General features: G+C 39.1%; 3 protein-coding genes across 3 annotated transcripts; 2 read left to right on the forward strand and 1 right to left on the reverse strand.

Moving 5' to 3' along the window:
• Positions 1–1,738, forward strand: LOC146368566 (uncharacterized). Its single transcript, XM_084913567.1, has one exon. It carries the CDS (start codon positions 1–3, stop codon positions 1,642–1,644), a length of 1,644 nt encoding a protein of 547 aa, XP_084769693.1. The 3' UTR covers positions 1,645–1,738.
• Positions 1,739–3,147: 1,409 nt separating this feature from the next.
• Positions 3,148–12,118, reverse strand: crfb16 (cytokine receptor family member B16). Its single transcript, XM_084912299.1, has 7 exons — positions 11,737–12,118; positions 8,827–8,953; positions 6,899–7,089; positions 6,476–6,600; positions 5,944–6,091; positions 5,104–5,258; positions 3,148–4,818 (listed from the first exon to the last, which is right to left on the reverse strand). The coding sequence occupies exons 1-7, from the start codon at positions 11,786–11,788 to the stop codon at positions 4,690–4,692; spliced, it is 927 nt and encodes a 308-aa protein (XP_084768425.1). The 5' UTR covers positions 11,789–12,118; the 3' UTR covers positions 3,148–4,689.
• A 3,749-nt stretch (positions 12,119–15,867) lies between these two features.
• On the forward strand, positions 15,868–20,573 carry cldn15la (claudin 15-like a). Its single transcript, XM_084912354.1, has 5 exons — positions 15,868–16,376; positions 18,307–18,471; positions 19,646–19,727; positions 20,032–20,139; positions 20,258–20,573. Exons 1-5 carry the CDS (start codon positions 16,160–16,162, stop codon positions 20,334–20,336), a joined length of 651 nt encoding a protein of 216 aa, XP_084768480.1. The 5' UTR covers positions 15,868–16,159; the 3' UTR covers positions 20,337–20,573.
• Positions 20,574–22,580: the final 2,007 nt, after the last annotated feature.

A 22,580-nucleotide genomic window follows, 5' to 3' on the forward strand; every position in this document is an offset into this window, starting at 1 on the left:
ATGTCTGGGTTTTTTAAAGAAGAAGGTGGCTCCATAAAGCTTTCAGATGCTGTTAAAATAAAAGTCAGCAAACCACTTGAAACGCCACCAGGGTTTCTCCCTGTTTATATGATACACCTGGAAAAGAACATGACATTCAATGTAGATGGATGCAAGAGTTTCAGTATTGGAGAAGAGTCCAGTAAACCTAATCGCACCATAATGCTTATGGGCGCAACCGGTGCTGGGAAGACAACTCTCATCAACGGGATGATCAATTACATTTTAGGTGTTAAATGGGAGGATCCATATCGATTTAACTTAGTGAATGAAACTCAGTCAACATCACAAGCTCACAGTCAGACCTCTGAAGTCGCCGTGTACAAAATCAACCACCAGGAGGGATTTCAAATCCCGTTCTCTCTGACCATTGTGGACACTCCAGGCTTTGGAGATACAAGAGGCATAGAAAGAGACAGAGAAACTGTAGAGCAGCTACGTAATCTCTTCACTTCCTCACATGGTGTCAGTGAAATCGATGCTGTGTGTTTTGTAGCTCCGGCTGCTTTAGCACGACTCACAGCAGCACAAAAATATGTGTTTGATTCAGTGCTCTCAATCTTTGGCAAAGATGTGGCAGAAAACATCAGGGTTCTGGTGACATTTGCAGACAGTCAACGACCATCAGTTCTCGAGGCGATCAATGCTGCAGGAGTCCCATGTCCTAAAACAAAAGACGGGCTGCCGGTTCACTTCAAATTCAATAATTCAGCGCTGTTTATAAACAACAAACCAGCTGTGGCAGACAGCATGAATGATGATGATGATAATGATGATGATGAAGAGGACTTCAATCAGATGTTTTGGAAGATGGGGACGAAAAGTATGAAGAAGTTTTTTGCTGCTCTGAATAAAATAGAAACCAAAAGCTTGACACTGACAAAGGAAGTCCTCAGAGAAAGAAAGCAGCTCGAGATTTCAGTTGAGAATCTGCAGGTGCAGGTGAAACTTGGGTTAGCCAAGCTTGAGGAGATAAAAGAAACAAGGGAAAAAATTGAAAACTGCAAGGCAGAGATCAGCAGAAATGAAAGCTTTGAGTTTGAAGTTTCTGTTAAAATCCCTGTTCTGGAGGATATTTCGAATCCTGGAAACTACATCACCAACTGTCAGCAGTGTCATTACACCTGTCACTACCCTTGCCAGATAGCAAATGATGCAGATAAACGTGGCTGTGCAGCAATGGGGCCAGACGGATACTGTACAGAGTGCCCAGGGAAATGCATCTGGAATGTACATTATAATCAGAAGTACAAATGGGTGTATAGAGAAGTTAAAGAAAAACGAACAATAAAGGAGCTGAGAAAAAAGTACTTGAAGGCCAAAGGAGAGAAGGTGAATGTTCAAGCACTGGTTGACAAACTGAATGCTGAGTACGACTGTTTGCAGGCTGAGGTGGTGAAACTGGTGGAGAAATCTGCAGAGTGTCTGAACAGACTCAAAGAGATAGCACTGAAGGCAAACCCTCTGTCCACTCTAGAACACATCGACGTGCTTATTGAAGGAGAGAAAACTGAGGCCAAACCAGGCTGGAAGCAACGAGTTCAGTCTCTGACGTCCATGAAGGAAAAAGCAGAGCTCATGGCTCACGTGGAGAAATGTAATTAAACATTTCTTGATGCTACATCTTTGACAATTCACAAATAAAATAAGATAAAGAAAGACAGAAGTACCGTCAAATATTTAGAGGCATTAAATCTCAGCCAGCAACAGCAATATTAAGTAATTTTAAGTTTTTACCACTTGTGCAATTCTAAATGTTTTTTTACAGTTTAATGCTTTATATAATTTTTTACATCACTTTAGACAACATAAAACCCAAATAACATACAACACTGATCACAACATAACTGTTTTATTTCTTCATTCAATTATTTTATTCCCTCTTAACTGTTTATAATGCCTGACACACACACTGTTCTCCATGTTTTAAACCTGCTTAATGTTTTTATGTCATAAAATGCAAATATCATTGATATAAGAGATTTTTATTCTGAGTTACATGTTATGTCTATCCTTGTAATAGCCTGCTGAATGATGGTGACATCATTAAATAATAAACTTTGATAAACTTGAGAGCACATAAGCTGTTGTCTGTCGTGATCCTTCATTGCACAGATCGGCATCTCACTCACTCTGTACTGCAGTCGGTGTAGAAATGATGGTAACTCGAGTTATAAACAGGTGACAAACAGTCACTGTTAATATTTTGGTTTCTGTCCTAGTATTTGTACTTCTCTGGTTTTGTGTTTTGAGCTCTTTCTGTTCTGCGTCTCTGTGTCTCTGTGTTCCCTCCCTGTTGCCATACCTGTTGTATTGTGTGTACACCACGTGTAAGTAAAGCTCACTCATTCCACATAAGCCAGTGCCTGCATTTGGGTCTCTCTCTCTCCACTTCACACGGCTGTGAAACTGGACAAATTAATTTTGGGTTTTTTTTTTTATTAATGATATCGTTTCAAATGGTGACAAGTGACATAAAAATTACCAAAATATGACGTAAATTGTTTCATACAATGCCGTGAGAAAAACTCCCTTTAATTTTAAGGGGCAAAATGACCAAATTCCTCATTTCTGTAAGTGAGTAAAATGTCTGCAGATTGAGTTACCACCAAATAATAATAATAATGTTGAGCTAGTGAACATGCAGACTAAGGGCAAAACACTGACTTACACTGTTGCCCCCAAATAATTCTATTTTCACAAATTTACGACAAAGCAAAACTATAAATACTCATCTTCTAGAGTGTTTCCAATGATAATACCTGACATGGGCTATTGCCCTGCTGTAAAGGTTTCCTCATAGGTTATACAGTGCAATAATGAAGCTCTCTGAAGACGCTTCTCACAATCTAGTTTCTTTTTTTCCTAAAACAGTAAATATTATCATGACCTTAACAAAAATGTGTCATATCCACACATCCATCCAATCCAGTACGGCAAGAGGCACAGAACACCTAGTAAAAAGATTTAAAGGCTGATAATCCACAATCCACAAACACGTTTATTCAATGAATTTACTTGGATATATATATACATACATACATATATATATATATATATATATATATATATATATATATATATATATATATATATAAAACACATCAACATTGCAATGACAACATATATATGTAGATATACACATAGCTCTACAGCAGGATTTAAGCCTAAAGGAGTCAAACTATACGCCTCACATTACATACACATGCACGGACCACAATGAGTACACTGAGCACATTACTCGGTCCAGAGTAGATCAACGTTCAACGTTTGTTTAAAATCATCTCTGTCACATTGGTTGTTTACTCGACAGCACGCTCCAAGTGTGGTATAGAGTTTCTCCTAAAGGCAGAAAGTCTGAGTGTGACCTCTCTGATACGGGTTTTCTCTGACAGAGGTTTCAGGTTTTGTTGAGCCAGCAAATACCATGAAAGCCTGACAATGTTGACCTGACTTCATGGCTCACCCCTCAGGTCCAAGGTTACAGAAAATAAATAATGCTCATCTCTAAGTGTTTAGCTGTAACCCAACAATATCTGCTCCATCACAGCAAGCTTATTTCAAAAACAATATGACACACTGCATGTGCTTTAATTATAACTTCATCCTAACAGCACATTTTCAACAGTGATGTGACAGCATCTTGTACACATCACTGCAGTTTAATTATACACGTTAACAAAGGCGACATTAACGTAAAGCACCAGCTAGAAATCAACACATGTAGTTTCACACTAAAAGAACTAAAGTCTGGCATCAGAGTGTTTTAAATACAGATTTATGAAGCTTGCTCTAAAATGAGCATTAATAACTCTTAGTACCAGAATATTAAGAAGCTGATGAAGTCAGTCCGAGCTTCTACTGCAGGTCTGATGGTTTGTTTAATTTGTAGGCAGCATGTTGCTCACAACTTTTGAACTGAATTTTACAGACTGACACACGTAGTGAATCCTCTGGTTGGTCTGCTGGACTGATGACTGGTAATTGCTTCCATGAGAAAATAATTCTTTCTTGATAAATTTGGATATTTGTATTCGATTCAAACAGAATGTAATCTTTAGTCTTGGTAAATATATTTTCTTGAGTAATGTACTTAAATGTACTCGGTGAAAATATGCCTGTATCCCTGCTTCATTCATTACTGCTTCATTTCACAATCAAAGCTGTGATGGTTCATTTGCTTAACAGTTTCACAATCAGCAGTTACACAGTAATACTTAGTCTCTTCATTTCCCAAGTTTTTTTTCACAAATCTTTCAATAGCATTGTTGCTGAAAGGCAGAGCTAAGAACAAAGACAGAACTTAAATTCTTCCCTACATCTTTGTTTACTACCACTGTGGATCTGCTTGAATCTTGAATAAATCCTGTCCTCCTTCTGTGGGCTTCGTAGCGCTTTAAAAGTCACACAAATACCCAGTTTTTTCTTCTGAAGAGAAATCAACAGGGAATGTAAACACTTGTCAGCTTTGTCGGGGCTCACAGGGGCTTCTTGTTCCACCTCCAACTCTGATCAGAAAGTCATAAATGGACCATTCAAATGTTGCGTGCTGCTCCGTGTGACCCTCCAACAGCTATATTGCAGGACTGTAGCATGACGTTACTTCCTTGTTGTCCTGCTGTAGATTTTCTCAGTGAGTTTCAGCTTGGTTTAGTCTTCCTGATGGGTTATCAGTGCAGCATCAGTCTGTGATGAGGTTTGATTTGGTTCCATCACCATCTGGTCACAAAGCTCCTTCTCCTGAGGGCTCATTGGGATTTGAATGTCCCAATTACCTCTCTGTAGAAAAACAGACCAAGATATGGAAAACTTCACTAAACAGTAGATCATTTTACTTCACACTGAACCTCAAACTTAGTCAGTACGTGCAGTAACACTCTTTACTATGTGTATTTATGGTTTAGGTATCAGATATTCGGTAGAAACAATAATTATGAGTGTATCACCAGCAGGGTGCGCTAAAGTACTGCTGCCGTTAGGTTTGCTGATATAAATTGTGACTTCCTGGTTCAGATCTTTTACACCACAGGTATTCTGTCTGTGTAGATGAGAGGTAGCACTGACCAGAGACTGTGGCAGAGGCTCTTTATGGAAATGTGTTTTACAGGTTTCTGGACGACAGTGAACGATGGACCAGAATAAAACAAACAGGAGTCCCGCCGTGATGATGACCGTCACCGTCAGAGTGGTCGGCGTCTTCCAGGCAGGAGCATCTGGATCTGCAGATGAGTCGGGAGTCAAAACCTCAGTGAGTGAGCGCTCTTTTAGTTCACTGCATACATGCTGGTTTTAAAAATGTCTGTTCAATGATATTAGATCAGAATTAGATTCAGACCTTTTAGTTCTTTAGGTTCTTTCTGGATTTTATTGTTTTTTCTCTGCTTCTAATGTTCAGATATTTTTTAATTGAACATTTAATTATTTTGAATAATTGATGAGGAAACAAGGACCACTGTTTCCAAAACTAAGAAAAGCCTCATCTGGACAACGAGGAAGCTTCCATATTTCAATTTAATTATAAGCACAAATCTTGATGTTTCTGTGAAGTAAAGACTTTATAGGCAGATCGTGTGGAATAAGAGAATGGGTTTGATGGTGAAGATCTTTTTCTAAAATTGTGAATGTTTTTTTTTAATTTGGATTTCTTTTGGGAAAGGGAAGACTTTTATTAAATGCTTTTTTGCAAAGTGATGAAGGTTTTAACTTCAATGCACTACCAGGTATTATGAAAAGAGAAACATCTCTGAAACTAAGAAAATATTTTATGAAATACATTTTAAATTAGAAGGATATCTAAGCATGACCTACAGATTTTATTGTAATTTAGAAACATGTTCAAAACATTTCAGGAAAGTAAGAAGTGTGTGTGTGTGTGTGTGTGTGTGTGTGTGTTTACGCCTGTACCTATGATGGACACACACTGGGTGTCAGTGCTGTTGCTGCGAAACCCTGAGTTCAGCACAGTCTGCGCTGTGACGCAGTACACTGCTCCCTCCTGCAGGGCGGCGATGTGCAGCACCTCTTCCTCAGCGAGCATCGAGTGCACGACAGCCTAAAAGAGATCAAAATAACGAAAATGTGAGGTTTTTGTATTTAAACAATGAAACAAAGAATACAACAAATGCATAAAAAACAAAGCTTAAGCTGTTTCATTAAATTGTCAGAAAGGAGGAGACACGAAAAAAGAAATAGTGTAAGAAAGGGGACAAAAAGCAAGAGTGTGGGGGAGAAAACATGAAAATGTGAGAATAAAGGTGGATTAAAAGAAATGGAAGGACAGGTGGAAAGAAAAAAGAAAGAAAACAGAAACAAGGAAAGGAATCACAATCCCAACAAAAATAAATAATCAAGGAAAAGAAAAGAAAGGAGCAAATGCAAGAATGAAAACGTGATCTAGAAATAAAGAGAAAAGTAGAAAAGGAGATCAAATAACGACCTGCAGCTTTTCGCCTTTTTTCCAAACGGTCACATCGACGGTTGACGTCAGAGGAAGAGTCTCAAACCACACCTGGATGGCGTCGCCTGCTGACATCACTGTCATCTTTGGTACCGACAGTTTGGCTGCACACAGGAATCACTCTTTATTATTTCTATTAGAAAATGTTTTTTCTTGGCCAGGTTCACAGGATCACGTGGGCTCTTCAAAGTAAGTCTCACATATTTAAAAATTCAAAAATTCAAATGGACTTTTCTGCACATTTACTATCTATCAGATATTTTAAAACCAAAACCTCTTTCTTTCCTTTAGTGCCTGACTTTCTCTTCCTGCCTGACAGATACGTCTCAGCTGAAGACAAACATCCATAAACACACCGAACATCAGCCGTAAAACAGACGTAGCTGTCAGCTCTCGTCTTACTTTGTCTCCTATTGAAGGGAGGTCTGAGTTTGGTCCAGGCGGAGCGCTGCGAGCCGCAATGCGCTCTGACCCGGATGTTGTAGTCAGAGTCTGATCCCAGATCAGAGGTCAGGTCACAGTGACTGAGCGTGATCCGCTGGCACCCTGGAGCCTCCATCCACCTGCCGTTCTGATGCTCCAGCTCAAACTCTCTGCGGACGTCGAGCACAGAAAGTTTTAGTTTTCTTTTAGATATTTCTTGGGAACAGAACAGAGACTCTAAAAGTTCATATAACAAACGGATTTCTTCATCCAGCACTTTATGGATCATTTAGTCATATTAGTGACCAGCTGTTGCATTTCAGTCCAATTATCCCCGTTTTTAATCTCCATATTTTTGTTAATCTACCTCTGTCATTGTCTCCTGTGGTTGAACTTTCTTCCTCTTTCTGAGAAGCTACAGTGAGGTAATAATAGATTCTTCTCAAGAAAACTATGGTGCTGGAGCTGAGGAGGAACGTAGGTCTGAACAAACACAACCAATAAACTCTCTGCAGTGTAACAGCTTCTTTGAGTGTCACTGTTTATAAATCTGTCTTTCCTGCCTCAGTGATTCCCCTCCTGCTACTCGCTGGGTAATTATGATGAAGTTGTTTTTATTAGCTTCATTTAAAGGAGCTTGAAACTATTCACATTTAATCCTTTTAAAATACACCTCTGCACGACTCCACCTCCTCCACCACACACGCAGCAGTCCTCATTGCATTTGTTGTTTATTGCACGTCACTGAAGATTTAGCACAGTAATGACTCAGGATTCAGTCAGAGTCAACCTGTTAGGTGGCATTTATGACATTTATCAGAGGATCAGAGGTGTGGCTGAGCCTGTCTATCGTTAGGTTTTGGTGTGAGTTCATAAAGCTTTTACATCAGGATGATTTTTGACTTTAAATATTTATAATAAAAAGCAGAGGAATAATTACGTTTATGGTTGTAAAACTTTATAAACATCATTGCCTCTGCATGCATCTGCGTGCTTTCACTGTTGGGGTGCATACACCCATACCCGAGCCTTACACCCATAGCCAGGTGTTACACTGCTGCTACGCCTCCAAAGCAGAAAGAGAGGGTGGAACCACAGGTGAGAGTTTTTAGAACAGGTCTTATGATCTCACTGTTAGTGATTTGTTGGAAGTTATTTACTCGTTAACTTAAAGGTGTTTTTTAGACGTCTCTCTTGTGTTGTAGTGAGAAAAGACACTGAAATTCTCTCAGTTATGAAACGGTTACTGACTGAACAGCTGTAATCTTTGTGGCTTACACTCAGGTGACTTATGAACAGAGAATTGTTTTAAAGACTGTACTTAGAACAAACTGAGTCTGCAGCAAAGACACGAGAGTCGGTGCTGTTTGTTTGTCGGCTCTCAGTCTCAATACTGACGTCATTGTTCTAGTCCAGTCTTCTTGCCCGCCTTTATGTTCAATCAGCCTCTACTCAGCGTAGTTTAAATCTGTGCTCTCAGTCCCGCTTTTAGGCTTTCATTCATTCAACCCACCTCCTCTCCATCTCCACCTCACAGACACCTCAGTCAGAGCTTCATCCAATCCTCAGTCTTCATCTTCACCACCACCTGCATCTACACTCTGCGGCGTCCTGTCCTAAATCCTCGCACCGTGGAATTCTGCTGTGCCGTGATGTCTCATCGGAGTCTAATCACCAAACTCTGCCTCAATAAACCATGTTTCAATTCTTCAAAGGGATCTCTCTGTATTGGGCTACAGGATGAGGTCGACTTTGAGCTCCAAACTGTTCTTACTAAAATTCATATTTTTAAAAGTCATCATCAGTTTGTTTTGTGTATGACTTTTTAATATGGATCATTCAATACGGATGTTCTGTTGGGGACTAGTGTAAGCAAATATTTGATCAGCATTTTTTACAATACTTACCCCTGATACTGGACAGAGTACAGAAGTGTAGTGTTGCATGAAGCCTGCAGGGGGGGCCACCTCAGCATGTGTCTCATGTCGACAGACTCCATGAAAACACTGCTAGGAGCCGGTAGCGTCCAAACATCTGCAGGCACAGTAAAATGTCAGATCAAATGTTATAAATCAGGTATCATAAAAAATTTAATATTAAGTCAAATTTAATATGAGCAGAACACGTCCTGATATCCTCTGTTGCCATATGACTAATCAAAACATCAGATGGATATTAAAAAAAGGAAATTGAAGCTCCAGCTGCAGACACGTATAAACCCAATCTAATCTAATACTGTTTGCCTGCATCTCATCGTTACACACACTGATTTATTAGTCAGAAGGTTCACTTTGTGTTTTGCACTTGTTTTTCCAGTTTTCTGATTGGTTTCATTTAGTTTGGGAAAAAGATATCTGGCCTTAACCATGCGCCTCAAAACATACTGCACAGAAAAATGCCATAACTCGATGCTAAAGCCCAGCATGAGTCATAACTTGCTGAACGTCCATATTCGCAGCATTGCTGCACCGACTGTGCTCAAGCTATCGGTGTTTCCTTCTTACTGGTAGTTACTATTGCCACTGACCTCCCACTGCAACAAGTTAAACTACAGTAAAACTATAACGGGGGAAAATCAAGTGTAGGTCTAGACTGATACATTTACTCACTAAACCATCTTTTGGCACCAAATGGTATTATAGTAACGTAAAACCGACTCCAGTTCAGCTGCAGCATAACAAATAGAGGTTTTTGACATTAAGACATAATATTTGTTCTTCATTTTGGAAAATGTATCTATTTTTAAATGCATTCATTATAAATTGTTATCATTAAGTAAAGTTTCAAAAAGCCCCAAATAATAAAGAAAAGCCCCCAAAGTTCATATATGTCATGCATGTCAGTTTTTACTTCACTTGGCTTGCTGAGCCCGGGTGAGAGTAGTGTACAGCTCTACACGGGTATAATAGGAATAGTAATGATCAGTACTTTGAGGAGCATCCATGAGTTCTGAGCAAAGCACACTCGTCTCGGCTTTGCTTGCATGTACGTGACAGAGCGACTGTCTGCGTTGGCTCCACAGACGTCAGGATGAGGGAAAGTAAGGCAGGTTGGTCTTTTCAAAGCGGGGTTCAGTGAAGAAGCAATGGAGAAAAGGAAACTCAATCATTTTCATTTATGGTCAAATTAACTGTATTATTAGTTGGTAGATGTGATGAAAACAACATTAAAAAATAACTATTGTTAGAAGTTACACTTATTCAAAAGGCTTGAATTAATGTTTTTTAAGATCTACTGGACATCAGACTGGATACTGATGAAGCTGATGTTCCTCCTTCAGTGACTGTGGCGTACAAGAATCGAGTGTCTGATTGGGCAATACAAGAGTCCACTTACACTTATGTAAGATCTGCAGTGGACTTTCTTGTGTAGGTGTCACTTTTGTATTACTGACGTATTTTCTATTTTCCAAAATTTTGGGGGGGAGGAAACAAAGATGGGCTGTAATTCTTTAATAACTCATAAATCTGAGTAATTTTGTGGTGGCTTAGGCTGACGTGTGTGTGACACTGCTGCTCGCTGTTTACATGAGTTCACCTCAAATAAGTCGACTCCCTGAACCTGGATCTGTCTGCTGTGTTTGCCCTGTTGATGCCTTTAGGTGCATTTTTAATGCAATTATCAGATTCTTCATCTGTGATAGATTTTACTAGAAGACCTCCAATAATTTTTGATGTTTAGTATTTATTTATATGACTAATCATACTCATCTGTACTCATACAATTTATGCATACAGTCGTTTTAAAGTTCTTTATGAATAAAGATGATGATGATGATGCTCTCTATAGCTTTAACTGCTCACTTGGCTTTCACGCAACAAACATGAGATAACACAGATTCCTTCAGTCATGTTGTGCCGAGACATCACCGGTGCAGCCAAACTTGTTCATCTACAACAGCTCAACTAATTAAAATGTAACAATAAAAAGCATTAAGCTATGACGCTCCATTACACTCAATGAAAGCTTCTTTAAAACATTTCAGGGCTATTATAACATAATGCAGTGTTACGCCCACAGCAGCTTCAACATTATCAGATAATGTCAGAGTTTTCCGTTCAGTTTTATTCTGCCACATATTAAATTTAATAAAATAAAATAAAGAAAAAAACAGACATAAGTAGTTGTAGTTAAAAGTTTGTGCAGCGTAAATAAGTTACTGTTTATTATCTGGCAGCTATAACAATCACACAAACTCCTGTTTCATGTGTATGTGTGGAGCGTACACCATAACTGCTTCTGCACCTTCACGGGGTTCACAGGGAGGTCACAGAGATACGACTGACCTCCGCTGGTAATTACTTCTTATTCTACAGATTTAAAAATATATTACGTTGTGTTAATACAGATAAGAATAGACACATTTATAAGTAAGTGAAATCATTTCCAGCTGAAACATGAAGTTGACATATCCATTAATAACTTAGTAATTATGTTATATCACAACAATGTGTGTGTGTTTGCACACAGACTACTATAACTTTAGAACCTAAGTGGTATATGGTTTTTAACTCTTATGTCGTGTTTTAATGTTTTCTACAACAGTTTTATGAACTACAATTTTTTTAATCAAGTATCCAGATTTGTGTGTGTGTGTGTGTGTGTGTGCGTGTGCATGTGTGTGTGTGGACTCTCCATAAACCATCCCATTCAAAAAGAAATCCTGGTAAAGCAGCAGCCAGACTCACTCCTGGAGGATTTTCCAGCCTGTTAGTTGATCTTGTGTGAACAGCACCTAATGCTGCAGAGCCTTCATGTGATTGTGTGTTGGGCTCAGACAGAAATCATGTCTCTGTGTCAGCTGAATGTAAACTCACCATTTGTGAAATTCAGCAGGGTCATTATCAGCAGCAGGAGACTGGCAGTCATGACTGCAGCACTTATCTCCAGACCAGAAGGAGAAATGAGCCCGTCGGTTCCTTCATAGCCAAATCTGAGCAGGTACCTGCACACAGGCGGATCGTTAATATGAGATTAAAAATCCAGATCTCTGTCAAAATAACCCAGATCCTTCTGTGGTCACTCAGGTCTTGAAGACAATTGGAAGATCACAGTGAAATCACAGGTTTCAGTTCGTCTATTGTCTTTCTGCCAAACTCTTGTTTCAAACTCGTAAGAAGCGTCTTTCGTCTCTCTGTAACTCGGCTCTTCTCTGACCTGTAGAGAGAAGCTAGTGTGTCCGGATGCTGAGGGTGTATTTGGGGCAGCAGATCCAGTCTGACCTGTTATGATTTCTCTCAAGGCGCACAGCTGTCAACAGTAAATCACTGGCTTAACTCATAACACGCCTGTTGAGCTTCTGTAACACAAACAAAGATCATCAACGCTGATTGTTATCAGTATTAACACGGTCGGTACATAGTGCTGCTGTTCCAGTGCAAACAAGTGTCTGATTGACACACCAACTGGTTTCTGAGATCAGATTTTAAATGTACATCATGATCTTATTTTCTGTTCAGTCCACATAGTGAGTAAGCAGATAAGCAGCCCTGACACCAGCATTTTAGAAATGAATGGTTCCTTTAAGTAACATCCTCAGATAGAATCTGGGCTAAAGCAGAGAGGAATCCTAATCTCTCTTGGAATACATTTTATCCACTCGTTCACTTCATCCAGATGCTGTGTCACCTCAGCGTCTGGTGGTGTGCAGAGGGGGACACACTAAAAAAATGTGAGTTAATTTCTGTCATAAAATTTCAGGAGTTATGGCCAAAATGCAAGATGACAAGGCTGAAGTCCAGCCAATAAAAAGCAAGCCTGAGCATGAATCCAAAGCAGAGACCAAAAATGCAAAGAGATAAAAATGCAAAGAGACACATGCAGGGAGTCAAACAAGCAGAAGACAACACAACACAATCAAAGAACACAGCCAAACTGAAGCCTTTAAATACACACAGGAGCTAATGAGGGATAGTGGCAACATAACGGTGGCGACAAAGGGCCAAGTAGGTCTGGATATCTCTGGAAATGCTGTACTTTGATTTACTCGAGGTATCATTGTCTAATATTTTTCTTAACACCCCCTCAACCCCCCAAAACAAGACCTCCAGCAGCACCAGGCTCAGGGAGGGGCGGCCATCTGCTGCAACTGGTTGGGGGAGAGGGGAGGAAGGCGGGACAAAAGACATGCTGTAGTAGAAAGCCAGAGATGAATAATAACTACTGACTGAATGCAGAGAGGTGTACAACCACATGATGAGTGAGGAAAGGTGACTGAAGAAGAAACAACAAGTGCTGAAGCCAAAACAAAAAGCAAAAAGCACAAATGAAAATGCTTCACAGCCCTGCAGGGTTTTAAAGAAGACATCTGCAATATTTACACAGTTGCTCATCTTTTTCTTTCAGAGCCAAAACTTTTGCTCACAGAATCGTCTGTTTGGATTTGGCGACTGCAGCTTAGAGCTCGGATAACTTAAAACAAAGAACTGGATGAACAGCACCACCCACAGGCAGGAAGGAGCAAAAGCACTGCAAATGTAGGTCACGAGTCATAAGAGCTGTTTTATTGTCGAGTGATCATATTTCTAAACCACACCAATTTAATTTTCTTGAAAGGCCTTTTAAAAAAATAATATGGTGACTTTGTTGTGACTTATTCATTCTTTTCAAAAATACCGTTATAAGTGTTTAAAACTACTAATTAATGATTAAGGCTGAATGTACAGTCGGGCCCTCCTCTCATACATTCATTTTAATAACTGTCCCGTGGTTGTAGTTTGGATTGGACTTTATCCCTGTGATGTTGTGCATTTGCAGTTAGACCTGATGTGATGTGATTAGTTGCCTGAAACTGTATCACAGGCTGTTGTCTCATGGCGTGTCTTTGACAGGCTGAGGGGCTTCAGTGCATGTTGAAAAATGGTTCTCGTGTATGAAATGCATTAAAATGTGATTAACGTTTTGTACATTGTGTGACGAGTTGAGATATAGAGCATCATGGCCAAGGAAGGGCAGAAAAAGGAGATGAATAAGAGCTTTACACACTGAAGAACTGATAAGCTGACCTGCTTCTTGACAGCAGGAGTGGTTTTGCATAGATGTCCATTTAACTGTAAAAGCAACTTCTGTAAATGTTATTGTTCATTTAAAAATAAGGACATTCAATGCTTGTATCTGGATGTGTAACAGTTTTTTCCCTTATGTTAAATGTTGTGGACCATGTTCGTGATTTACCTGTTTGTTTTTGCCAGTCTCTTTTCTCTCTGGTGATACAAAGACCGTAAAAGTCAGACTTTGGACTCTCATGATGATCAAATATTAACTGTTGTCAACCATAAAACTATAAAACCTCGAGCATCTCATACAACCTGCTAACCTACCGTCTGCAGCCTGAAATCAGCACGTATGACTCACAAACCTTTCAAAGCTAATTGCATCAAGTATGTTTCTATTGCTTTCTCGTGTAGTTAGTGTTACAAAATATGTTTAATCAGGAAAATTAGCGAATTAAATGTTAAAGAAATATACAGAACAATATTTCTGGTGGTTACACTGCGTGGCTCACGATGGTTTCAGTGAAGATTATGTCATTAGTAGGCATGGCAGGCGACTCTGGTACACTTCTCTTGTTTAGCTGACTCAGCAGTGCAACCGAGACTTCTTTATTTGGACGTTTCTGTTCCTCTCCTGTTCTCTTCGTCCAGAAACCAGAGAGCACCTGCTTTACTGATGAAGTATGTGAAGTATGAACTTCAGTTTAGGGTTCAGTGTGGTAAAGGATTTTAAGAACAGATGAAGTGGCGCAGCTTCATTTCCCTCCAGCACAGGTTAGGTCAGAGCCACACAATAAAACAACTGGTGGAGGTGATGTTGAGCAGGCATGTGGGGAACTCGGTTTCAAAGCAATAACAGCTGCTTGATAACTGACTTCACTCAGTCTCACTTTCTTTATTTCACTTCTTTATTGAAATTCTTTGACTGGAATTGTAAATTGGACACAGATCTGTGATTACTGATAATATAAACACAGAATCTGTTAGTCGAGGCTGAAAAAGGGGTGAAAAAATTATTCAGCGATTATTTAAATAAATAAAAATACATTTAAATATAAAAAATAGTTTTACATTTAAACATGTATGTAAGGTTTGTGCATTACAGCCATAACTAACAACCATTCATCTGGTTGGATGTAATTATAAATGTAATTATAACGATTATGTATTGTATGCAGTAAACACCCTCTCCCATAGAAATGTCAGTATCAGTATCACTCGCTTGCATAATGAAAACAACACCAGCACTGGAATATTTTTGTTGACCAACCCAGAGGTGTGTTTTTGTGTTTTTCTGTAGGGTATTTGGATTTAGTGAGAAACCTATCTGTGCCAGAAATCTTCTGAAGGTGCTAATGTGAGGTTGGCACATTTAGCCTGTGGCTCCATTTCTGATCTGCGGCTGAGCTTTTCTAGCATGATGATGCTGAATGTTTCCTGTCATTTAGCATTAGCAAACGTCTCCTCTGAGATACCTCAAAATTCACAAATAGGATATTTACTGATATATTTTATCTTGTAGAACTTGTGTTACTAATAAAGCATCAAAACAAAACTCATTAAAAAACAAACTGACATCCAGATGAGCAAACTGAAAGCACAAAATGCTGGATCATTTCTATATTTCTATTTCCTGTGGCACGCTCACAGCAGCAGTTTATCAATTAATTTTAAAATATGCTTGTAAAGAACCAGATTACCCTGCACGTGATCTGCTAATAAAATAACCTCCAATATTGTAAGCTGTGCAACGTCGCCGCAACTCATCCACAACTTTTGGCATTTTAAAGAAAAAGAAAATAATCGAAAGCTCCAGGACCCAAGTAGAAAGAATACCCAGCGTCCTCTGCAGAACACAAACCCTCTCAAAATAATAAAAACCTGTGGATCATTGTGACTCAGGTGTGGCTGAAGACTCGACTACATTATCTATCATTGTCATCGATCGGTGTGTGGTCAGGGGGAAACAGAAGGAGTGGCCCTGCAGTTTATGGCCCCTGTTAGAGTAAAGTCCCTGTGCTGGAGCACCAGATGTCAGATTAACAGGACATAACTGAAAGAGCGACACCAGAGCCTCCATCACCTCCAGCCTGCTCCTGACTACCTGAAGGCTTCAGCTTAGAGGACACACTCCCTGTTAATACTCTTGTGAAACGTTGCTGTTGTTAGGCTATTTGTGGTAGCTGGATTTTTTGGGGAGAGCTGCTGTGGTTTTTTTAAGTAATTTTTGTGGAAACATCCTGTAATCATGTCGACAGCAGTGGAAGCGGTCGGGTTCATCATGTGCATAATCAGCTGGCTGGTTAACGGTGCGGCGCTGGTTAACGACTACTGGAAGGTTTCCACCGTGTCCGGCAGCGTGATCATCTCTCAGAGGCAGTTTGAAAACTTGTGGCACGCCTGTGCTGAGAACAGCGCGGGAATCGCCGAATGCCGGGACTTTGAATCGATGCTGGCCCTCCCCGGTAAGACCAGACACTCAAGTCCTCCTGTTACTTATCTCAAGCTGAGAGTTGATGTCAGACACTCTGATCAAACCTGATAACAAATTAATGTTATCATTTTTTTAGATATTTTATGACATAATTATATTTTGCTTTAAAAAGCAGCATTAGTGTCTATGAAAAGCAGAACAGGAGATGACTGAGCAAACAGAATAAAAAAACTTGTTAAACTGTTGACCAATCGTGTCCCAGGAAACAGGATGTGCTCAGACCTTTTAGGCCCCATCAGACAGACAGTTTAGTTTCCATCTCATAAAGCTATAAAGGTGTTGTATCTCTGTAAAGCTCTTTGAAACCTTGTCATACTGGTTGTTTAGAAAATAGGCCAGCATGTCGCGTGGCAGCATTTCAGAATTTGTCGTCCAAAGGTTGCTGACGGTTTTACAGCCGGATGTTTCCCGCCTAAAGTAAAAATGAAAATAGATACTTATTAAAATGTTTGTTATAAAGTTGCCAAATCTTCAGAAAAATCTTAGCTTGATCAATAAAGGTTATTATTGGATTGTGTTAGGTTGACTTTTTCTCAGTAATTGTTATACAAGGATATTTTTTGGACGCCATTTTGAGTTTTCTCTATTGAAAGCAAAATGGGCAGAAACAAAGAAACTTCTCTGAGAAGAAGGATAAAATCCCCCAAACAAACAGCTCAGTATGTTTCTTCATTCTTTACTTTACTTGGACCTTAATGTGGGTTCAGCAGGTTGATCTCTAAAAGCAGACTGGAGGCTTATTTTTGATGTTTTTTGTATTTTTAAAACTCATCAAATCTCTCGACACTTTTTCCTACATAGTGATAAAGATGTAACGAGATGCCAGGTTTCCTCCTGCAATTGAGGCTCTAATGAAATACTCCAGTATAAAAGATTCAAAGTTACAATTTTTGAGAGTTTTGAACTTCTTTAGAAAGCTTGTCCATATAACTGGTGTATAAGGGTGTTTAGTGTCATATATTTATATACCTGTCTGAGTTTAAATGGCTGTTGAAACCAAACTCATCATCATTATTACTCAGTATGACTCCTACCAGCTTACCTACCATTGCTCCTGAAATTCCCTGAAGCTCATAAAGAGGTGTGGTAGTTGTTTCTAATGATTAGCAGAGGTCATCTGGTTAATAAATGACTGCACCAGCTGTAAAACACACAAATACACACCTAATGTTACAGCCAGTTCCTCCTTTTCCTTAAACAGTTTAGCTTTTGTGTATTTTTAATAAAAGTTTAATAAAGATGTAAACATATAAATGAGTTTTACAGTAACAGGTGGTTATATATTTATATATATATCTATTTTTTACCTTTGCACAGGTAGTTATTTCCCCGTTTGTTTTATATTACATTTAAAATAAAGAGTCAAGGGAAGTTAGGACTGGTTTTACTGGGATTTATGTCACCGGCTGGAGTATTTTTCGTTCTTTTTGACATTTAAAGTTTGATTACAGCTCGCCTCACGCTTCTGGTTGCCAGGTCTGAGGTTTTGACTGAAAGGCTGCCACATCAACTTTTTTGTCTGCTCTTAGGTCGACTTTGTTTTGCATGAAAACTATGTTCACATATAAAATAAAACAAAAAAACAGGTTTCAGAATAAATTATTTATTGATTCCAACGAGTCTAGATCAGGTTTTGTCACACAGCACAATAGGTAATAACAGGGGGATGAACAGAAAGAACTCAAAGGACAAACCTGTCACTGAAAATCAAAGAGTTCCCATCAAGCGCTCAGTTTCTTTGTGTTTACACAAAACTGATCATCTATTTGGTAAATTGCTGGGTGTGTTGTCCATGAACAGAGCTGCAGAGGCTCTGTTTCTATGTGAATTACAGAATTACCCACAAACCGCCTCAAGTAAGTATGTAAATAATAATTAATGACTTCTTTCTGTGTCTGCAGTCCATGTACAGGCCTGTCGTGCCCTGATGATCATCTGTCTGCTGTTCGGCCTCGGCTCCATGATTGTCGCTCTGCTTGGACTCAAGTGCATCAAGATCGGCTCAACCACTGAACAATCCAAGGCCAAGATCGCCACCATTGGAGGAATCCTGAGCATCCTCGCCGGTGAGTGTGATGGTTTATCTCTGTCACTTCACATGCTACAAACACTGAAACAGAAAACTTTGTCTGAAGGGAAAGTCAAGAAAAGGTTAATTGATTTTCTATTATTAAGACACTCAGTAGAAATTTACTACAAAATACTATCATAAGTTTTCGATATTTGGATATTTTTGCATTTAGTGTTGTTGTAGATTGTCTAAGGAGCTTGGAAGGAAAAGCGTCGGGACCTCTTTAAGTCCAGACGCTTTTCTTTCCAAGCTCAACAGAGTTATTGTGGTTAAGATGGAAGATCTGCAAGTTTTTTGTTCTATTTCTTTCTTTTGTTTCAGTGAAGTTTCTTCATTTGTTTACTGAATGAATTTACAGATATATCAAAGAAATGATTACAAACTTCTGCATGAGCAAAACTGACATGATGTGTTTGCACAGTCTGCAAACCTGGAGCATTTCTCTCCATGTTGTTCTCACACCTAAGCAGATATTTGCAGATTAGTGCTGAATAACACACAAGTTAGATCCTAGAGTTTTACTCAGTAAAACTGGAGCACAGACTTTTTGGATGACCTGTCAGTTAACTAAGTGCACCATGCTATTTATTAGATAATGCATTAAGAAAAGGCACCAAAATAAAAAGGATCCTCTTGAGTAACACAGACACGTGGATTGTCCAGGCCCTCATACGATCCCCATGTAGGGTTAAACCACAAATGTTTTTTGCAGCATGAGATGATGTTTTCATGCTTGGTTCTCTCCCAGGATTAAAGCCAAGCTCCTTCCTCTTTTTTCCTCTCTTGTGTAGTTAAAGTTTATTGATTCACGTTTGTGTTTTTTTTATATAACACCAATTAAACGTAGGAACTGTCACCTTACTGTCTTCCATATGGCAAAGTGAAGAGCCTACAATAAAACACTCATCAAACTCAAATTTAAAAGAGGTAAACTGAGTGTTTATTGAATGTTATATTTGTAGGAAGTGTTGAGTCAGAGGTATAAAAATAATAAAAAGACATTGAAAGTGTACATGCTGTGTGGTGGAAACGAAACAAAAGTAAAGTGAAACAGAAACATTTTTTAGTAAGAACTGGTGATGCGATGCTGTGAGTGCACTCACAGGTGGTGGAAAAAGAATAAGAAAGAAAGGAAGTGAGGCTGTAATACTTTGTGCTTGTGTCTGCAGGTCTTTGCTGCATGGTAGCTGCTTCCTGGTACGCAGCCAGAGTGGTTAATGACTTCAATGATCCGTTCTACGGTGGAATGAAGTACGTTCACCACACAGATGCTGAATTTTGATCTCACGAGAAATACCAGAGTTAAAAAGAAAAGATGATTGCCATTAAGGGACAGCTGAGTCCTTTTTTAATTCCTCCATTAATAAATTTGTTTTTGATGCTATAAACTAATATGACACAGCTTTAAATGTTAATTTAATCTGATTTTATTTTGTTATATTTGATCTTTTTTGCATTTTAAATGTAAGTAAAACAAATAAATCTGAGCGTTTTCCGCCTGAAACTTAAGTTTAAGCTGATTTCTGTCTGTTAATAATGGTCACGTCATTTCCAGGTTCGAGCTCGGCACCGGCCTCTACATGGGATGGGCTGGAGCCTGTCTGGCCATGCTGGGCGGAGCTTTTCTCTGCTCGGCGTGTAAGAGAGCGTCGGTGAAGAAAAGGTGAACACGCACTCGTTACTTTTTATTGTTGAACTCTTAAATGACATTTTCAGTTGTTCCAGTCTGGGGATGTTGCTGCTTTGAGAATCTGTCTGACTTTGTATTTCTTGTTTTGCAGCGGTTATTATGGAAATGCACCACAGAAGGTGTACACGCCCACAGCCAAATCAGAACCAGACGCCAAAGCTTACGTCTAAATGCAAACTTTGTGCTTTGGATGGTCCCCACAATGTCATAACAACACGATCGTGCAGTACAGTGTATGCAGTGTCTGTATACACCTGATACTCAGACCGGCGTTCTGTGTTTTTCTGTCATTTTTTCTAACTTGTGTTTGAAAGAAAATCTTAAATCTTAAAGAAATCACAAAGATTTACAGATTATATTGATCGATATGACTGTTTGTGATTCTGGAAACCCTGTGTGCAGTTTGTTTTTATCGGAATAAAGTTTGTATTACATAAGAAATTGAGGTGTTGTGCTATTTTTTAACCACAATACTCATATTGAATCCAAATCTTCTGCATGGATGTGGCTTTTCTATACAAACATTCATGTACTGCATATTTATTTGGTATTTTAAAATATTCAGATATGAATCCTGACAGGTACATCTCACCTCTATAAACGGACTTCCTGAAAATCCTCTGATTTGTCAGTAAATTCATCAGTAATTATAAAAACACAGAGAAAACTGTAAAAATGCAATTAATCTAAACCAGTTGTCATTTTCATGAGATGCTTTTTGTACTAGTTTTGCTTCTGTTTGTGTTCTTTTTTCATTGCTTTCTCATCTCTTTTGTTGCTGATTTTGCCTTTTGTGCTTCTTAAATGTGATTTTAATCATTTTGAAAGTAAACCTCCAGAAAACAAAAGGACAGTTAAAGGTGCAATTTGTTTAAAATTGTATATTACTGTTTGAGTTAAATGATGCTTACAGCAGTGTTACATGGAGCTTTTCCACCAGCTGCTTAATGAAGTCCTAATGTTGAAGCCAAACGTGTTTATTAAAGCAGACATTGTTAATGAGGTTGCCTGTAATGAAGTGTCTATGGACACTAATAAGATGGCAGCTCTAGCAGTTTTTAACCCAATAACATCCTGGAGTGCATTAAATTTGGACTTTGGATTGTATTGTTAAAGTTTTGCAGCTTCTCCTTCTGTTAAAGATCTCCACCGTGACCATATAGTCCGAAGTAATTAAGTCATAAATAAACATTTAAATGGCAGAAAAGTTCCAGTTTTCTTTTATCATCATCTGTATAAGTTTGTTTGTTTTCATCGTTGGTCTGAACTAAGAAACAACAAGAATTTTTTTTGAATTAATTTTGTGAAACTTTCTCCTTTCCTGTAATTTAACACATTGTTTACATTTTAAATCATGCTCACACACGTCTTTCATTTACTACAGAAACATTTATTCATATAGAAAAACTGCACCTTCACTGCTACGGTGAAGCTTGTTATATCCAGCCACATGTTACACTAGACCAGTGGTTCCCAATCTTTTTTTGCTGGGCCCCCCTTTGTTTTACAAGAAAAATGTTCGCGCCCCCTCCCCTTCTCGCACGTGCACACGCGCACGCACACACACAAACACATCCTCCAACCACACACGCCCATATTTTGCTCCATTGCGGTTTCTTTCACACCTCAAACATTTAGTAAACAATTAAGCAAATACAAGTAATCTGCAATAAATTACAGGTAGTAAGAAAATAAACTACTAACTCTTTTACGTTGCATCCACACCTACACGGGTATTTCAAAGGTATGTGCCTTTTTAACGTCACGCTGTGCGCCACGTTTACATGAGATGAATTGCAGAATGGCAGATAGAGACGAAATACTGTTAATCTGACTATCTGCAGGTTTTACAGGCTTACATACACACACAGTTACTGTCCCTCCATTTACAAAGGCAGAGGCATCACGGTGTGATTATTTTACTGTAGTTGTTTTTTTTCATGTGTAATAATATTCAACATTGCTATCAATGCATTTTTCAAAAAATGTCTCTCTGTGCAAAATGGGTTTAAAAGCATAAACAGCTGTAGGATCCTGTTTGTCCGTGATTTGAACAGCCCAGCGCTGCTCTGATGCAGGGAAAACCAGTCCTGCAGGGAGACCTACCTCAGCACTTGTGCAGGTGAAGCCAAAGGGCAGATTTGCTTCACCATATTTTCTAGTCTTTGGCTTAGAATGAAGTTGGTTTGGAAACATATTCAGCGATGCTTCATCTCCTGCTATGCGTTTGTGTGGACACCCTGTGCTAGCAGTGTCCAAGCGTTTTGTCACCACCCCACCCCCTTTCATACCGCCCCCTCTCTGCAATGGCTCTGCGCCCCCTTAGGGTGCGGGCCCCCTTTGGGAAGGTCTGCACTAGACAATGTTACGCCTTGATGCATGTTCAATCATCCAGGGAATCCTAAGGACTCAGA

The sequence above is a fragment of the Perissodus microlepis genome, chromosome 18 (genome assembly GCF_051167445.1).
Source record: "Perissodus microlepis isolate ML-2025 ecotype Zambia chromosome 18, ASM5116744v1, whole genome shotgun sequence".
NCBI lineage: Eukaryota > Metazoa > Chordata > Actinopteri > Cichliformes > Cichlidae > Perissodus > Perissodus microlepis.

Bases quoted from the DNA above. Each gene is read 5' to 3' on its own strand.
- LOC146368566 (XM_084913567.1), top strand. From the start codon at position 1: ATGTCTGGGTTTTTTAAAGAAGAAGGTGGCTCCATAAAGCTTTCAGAT.
- crfb16 (XM_084912299.1), bottom strand. From the start codon at position 11,788: ATGACTGCCAGTCTCCTGCTGCTGATAATGACCCTGCTGAATTTCACA. The intron at 8,954-11,736 runs GTGAGTTTACAT...CTGTGCCTGCAG, and splicing joins CCTGCTGAATTTCACAAATG to ATGTTTGGACGCTACCGGCT. The intron at 6,092-6,475 runs GTCGTTATTTGA...GATCTCTTTTAG, and splicing joins AAAAAGGCGAAAAGCTGCAG to GCTGTCGTGCACTCGATGCT.
- cldn15la (XM_084912354.1), top strand. From the start codon at position 16,160: ATGTCGACAGCAGTGGAAGCGGTCGGGTTCATCATGTGCATAATCAGC. The intron at 16,377-18,306 runs GTAAGACCAGAC...CTGTGTCTGCAG, and splicing joins ATCGATGCTGGCCCTCCCCG to TCCATGTACAGGCCTGTCGT. The intron at 20,140-20,257 runs GTGAACACGCAC...CTTGTTTTGCAG, and splicing joins AGAGCGTCGGTGAAGAAAAG to CGGTTATTATGGAAATGCAC.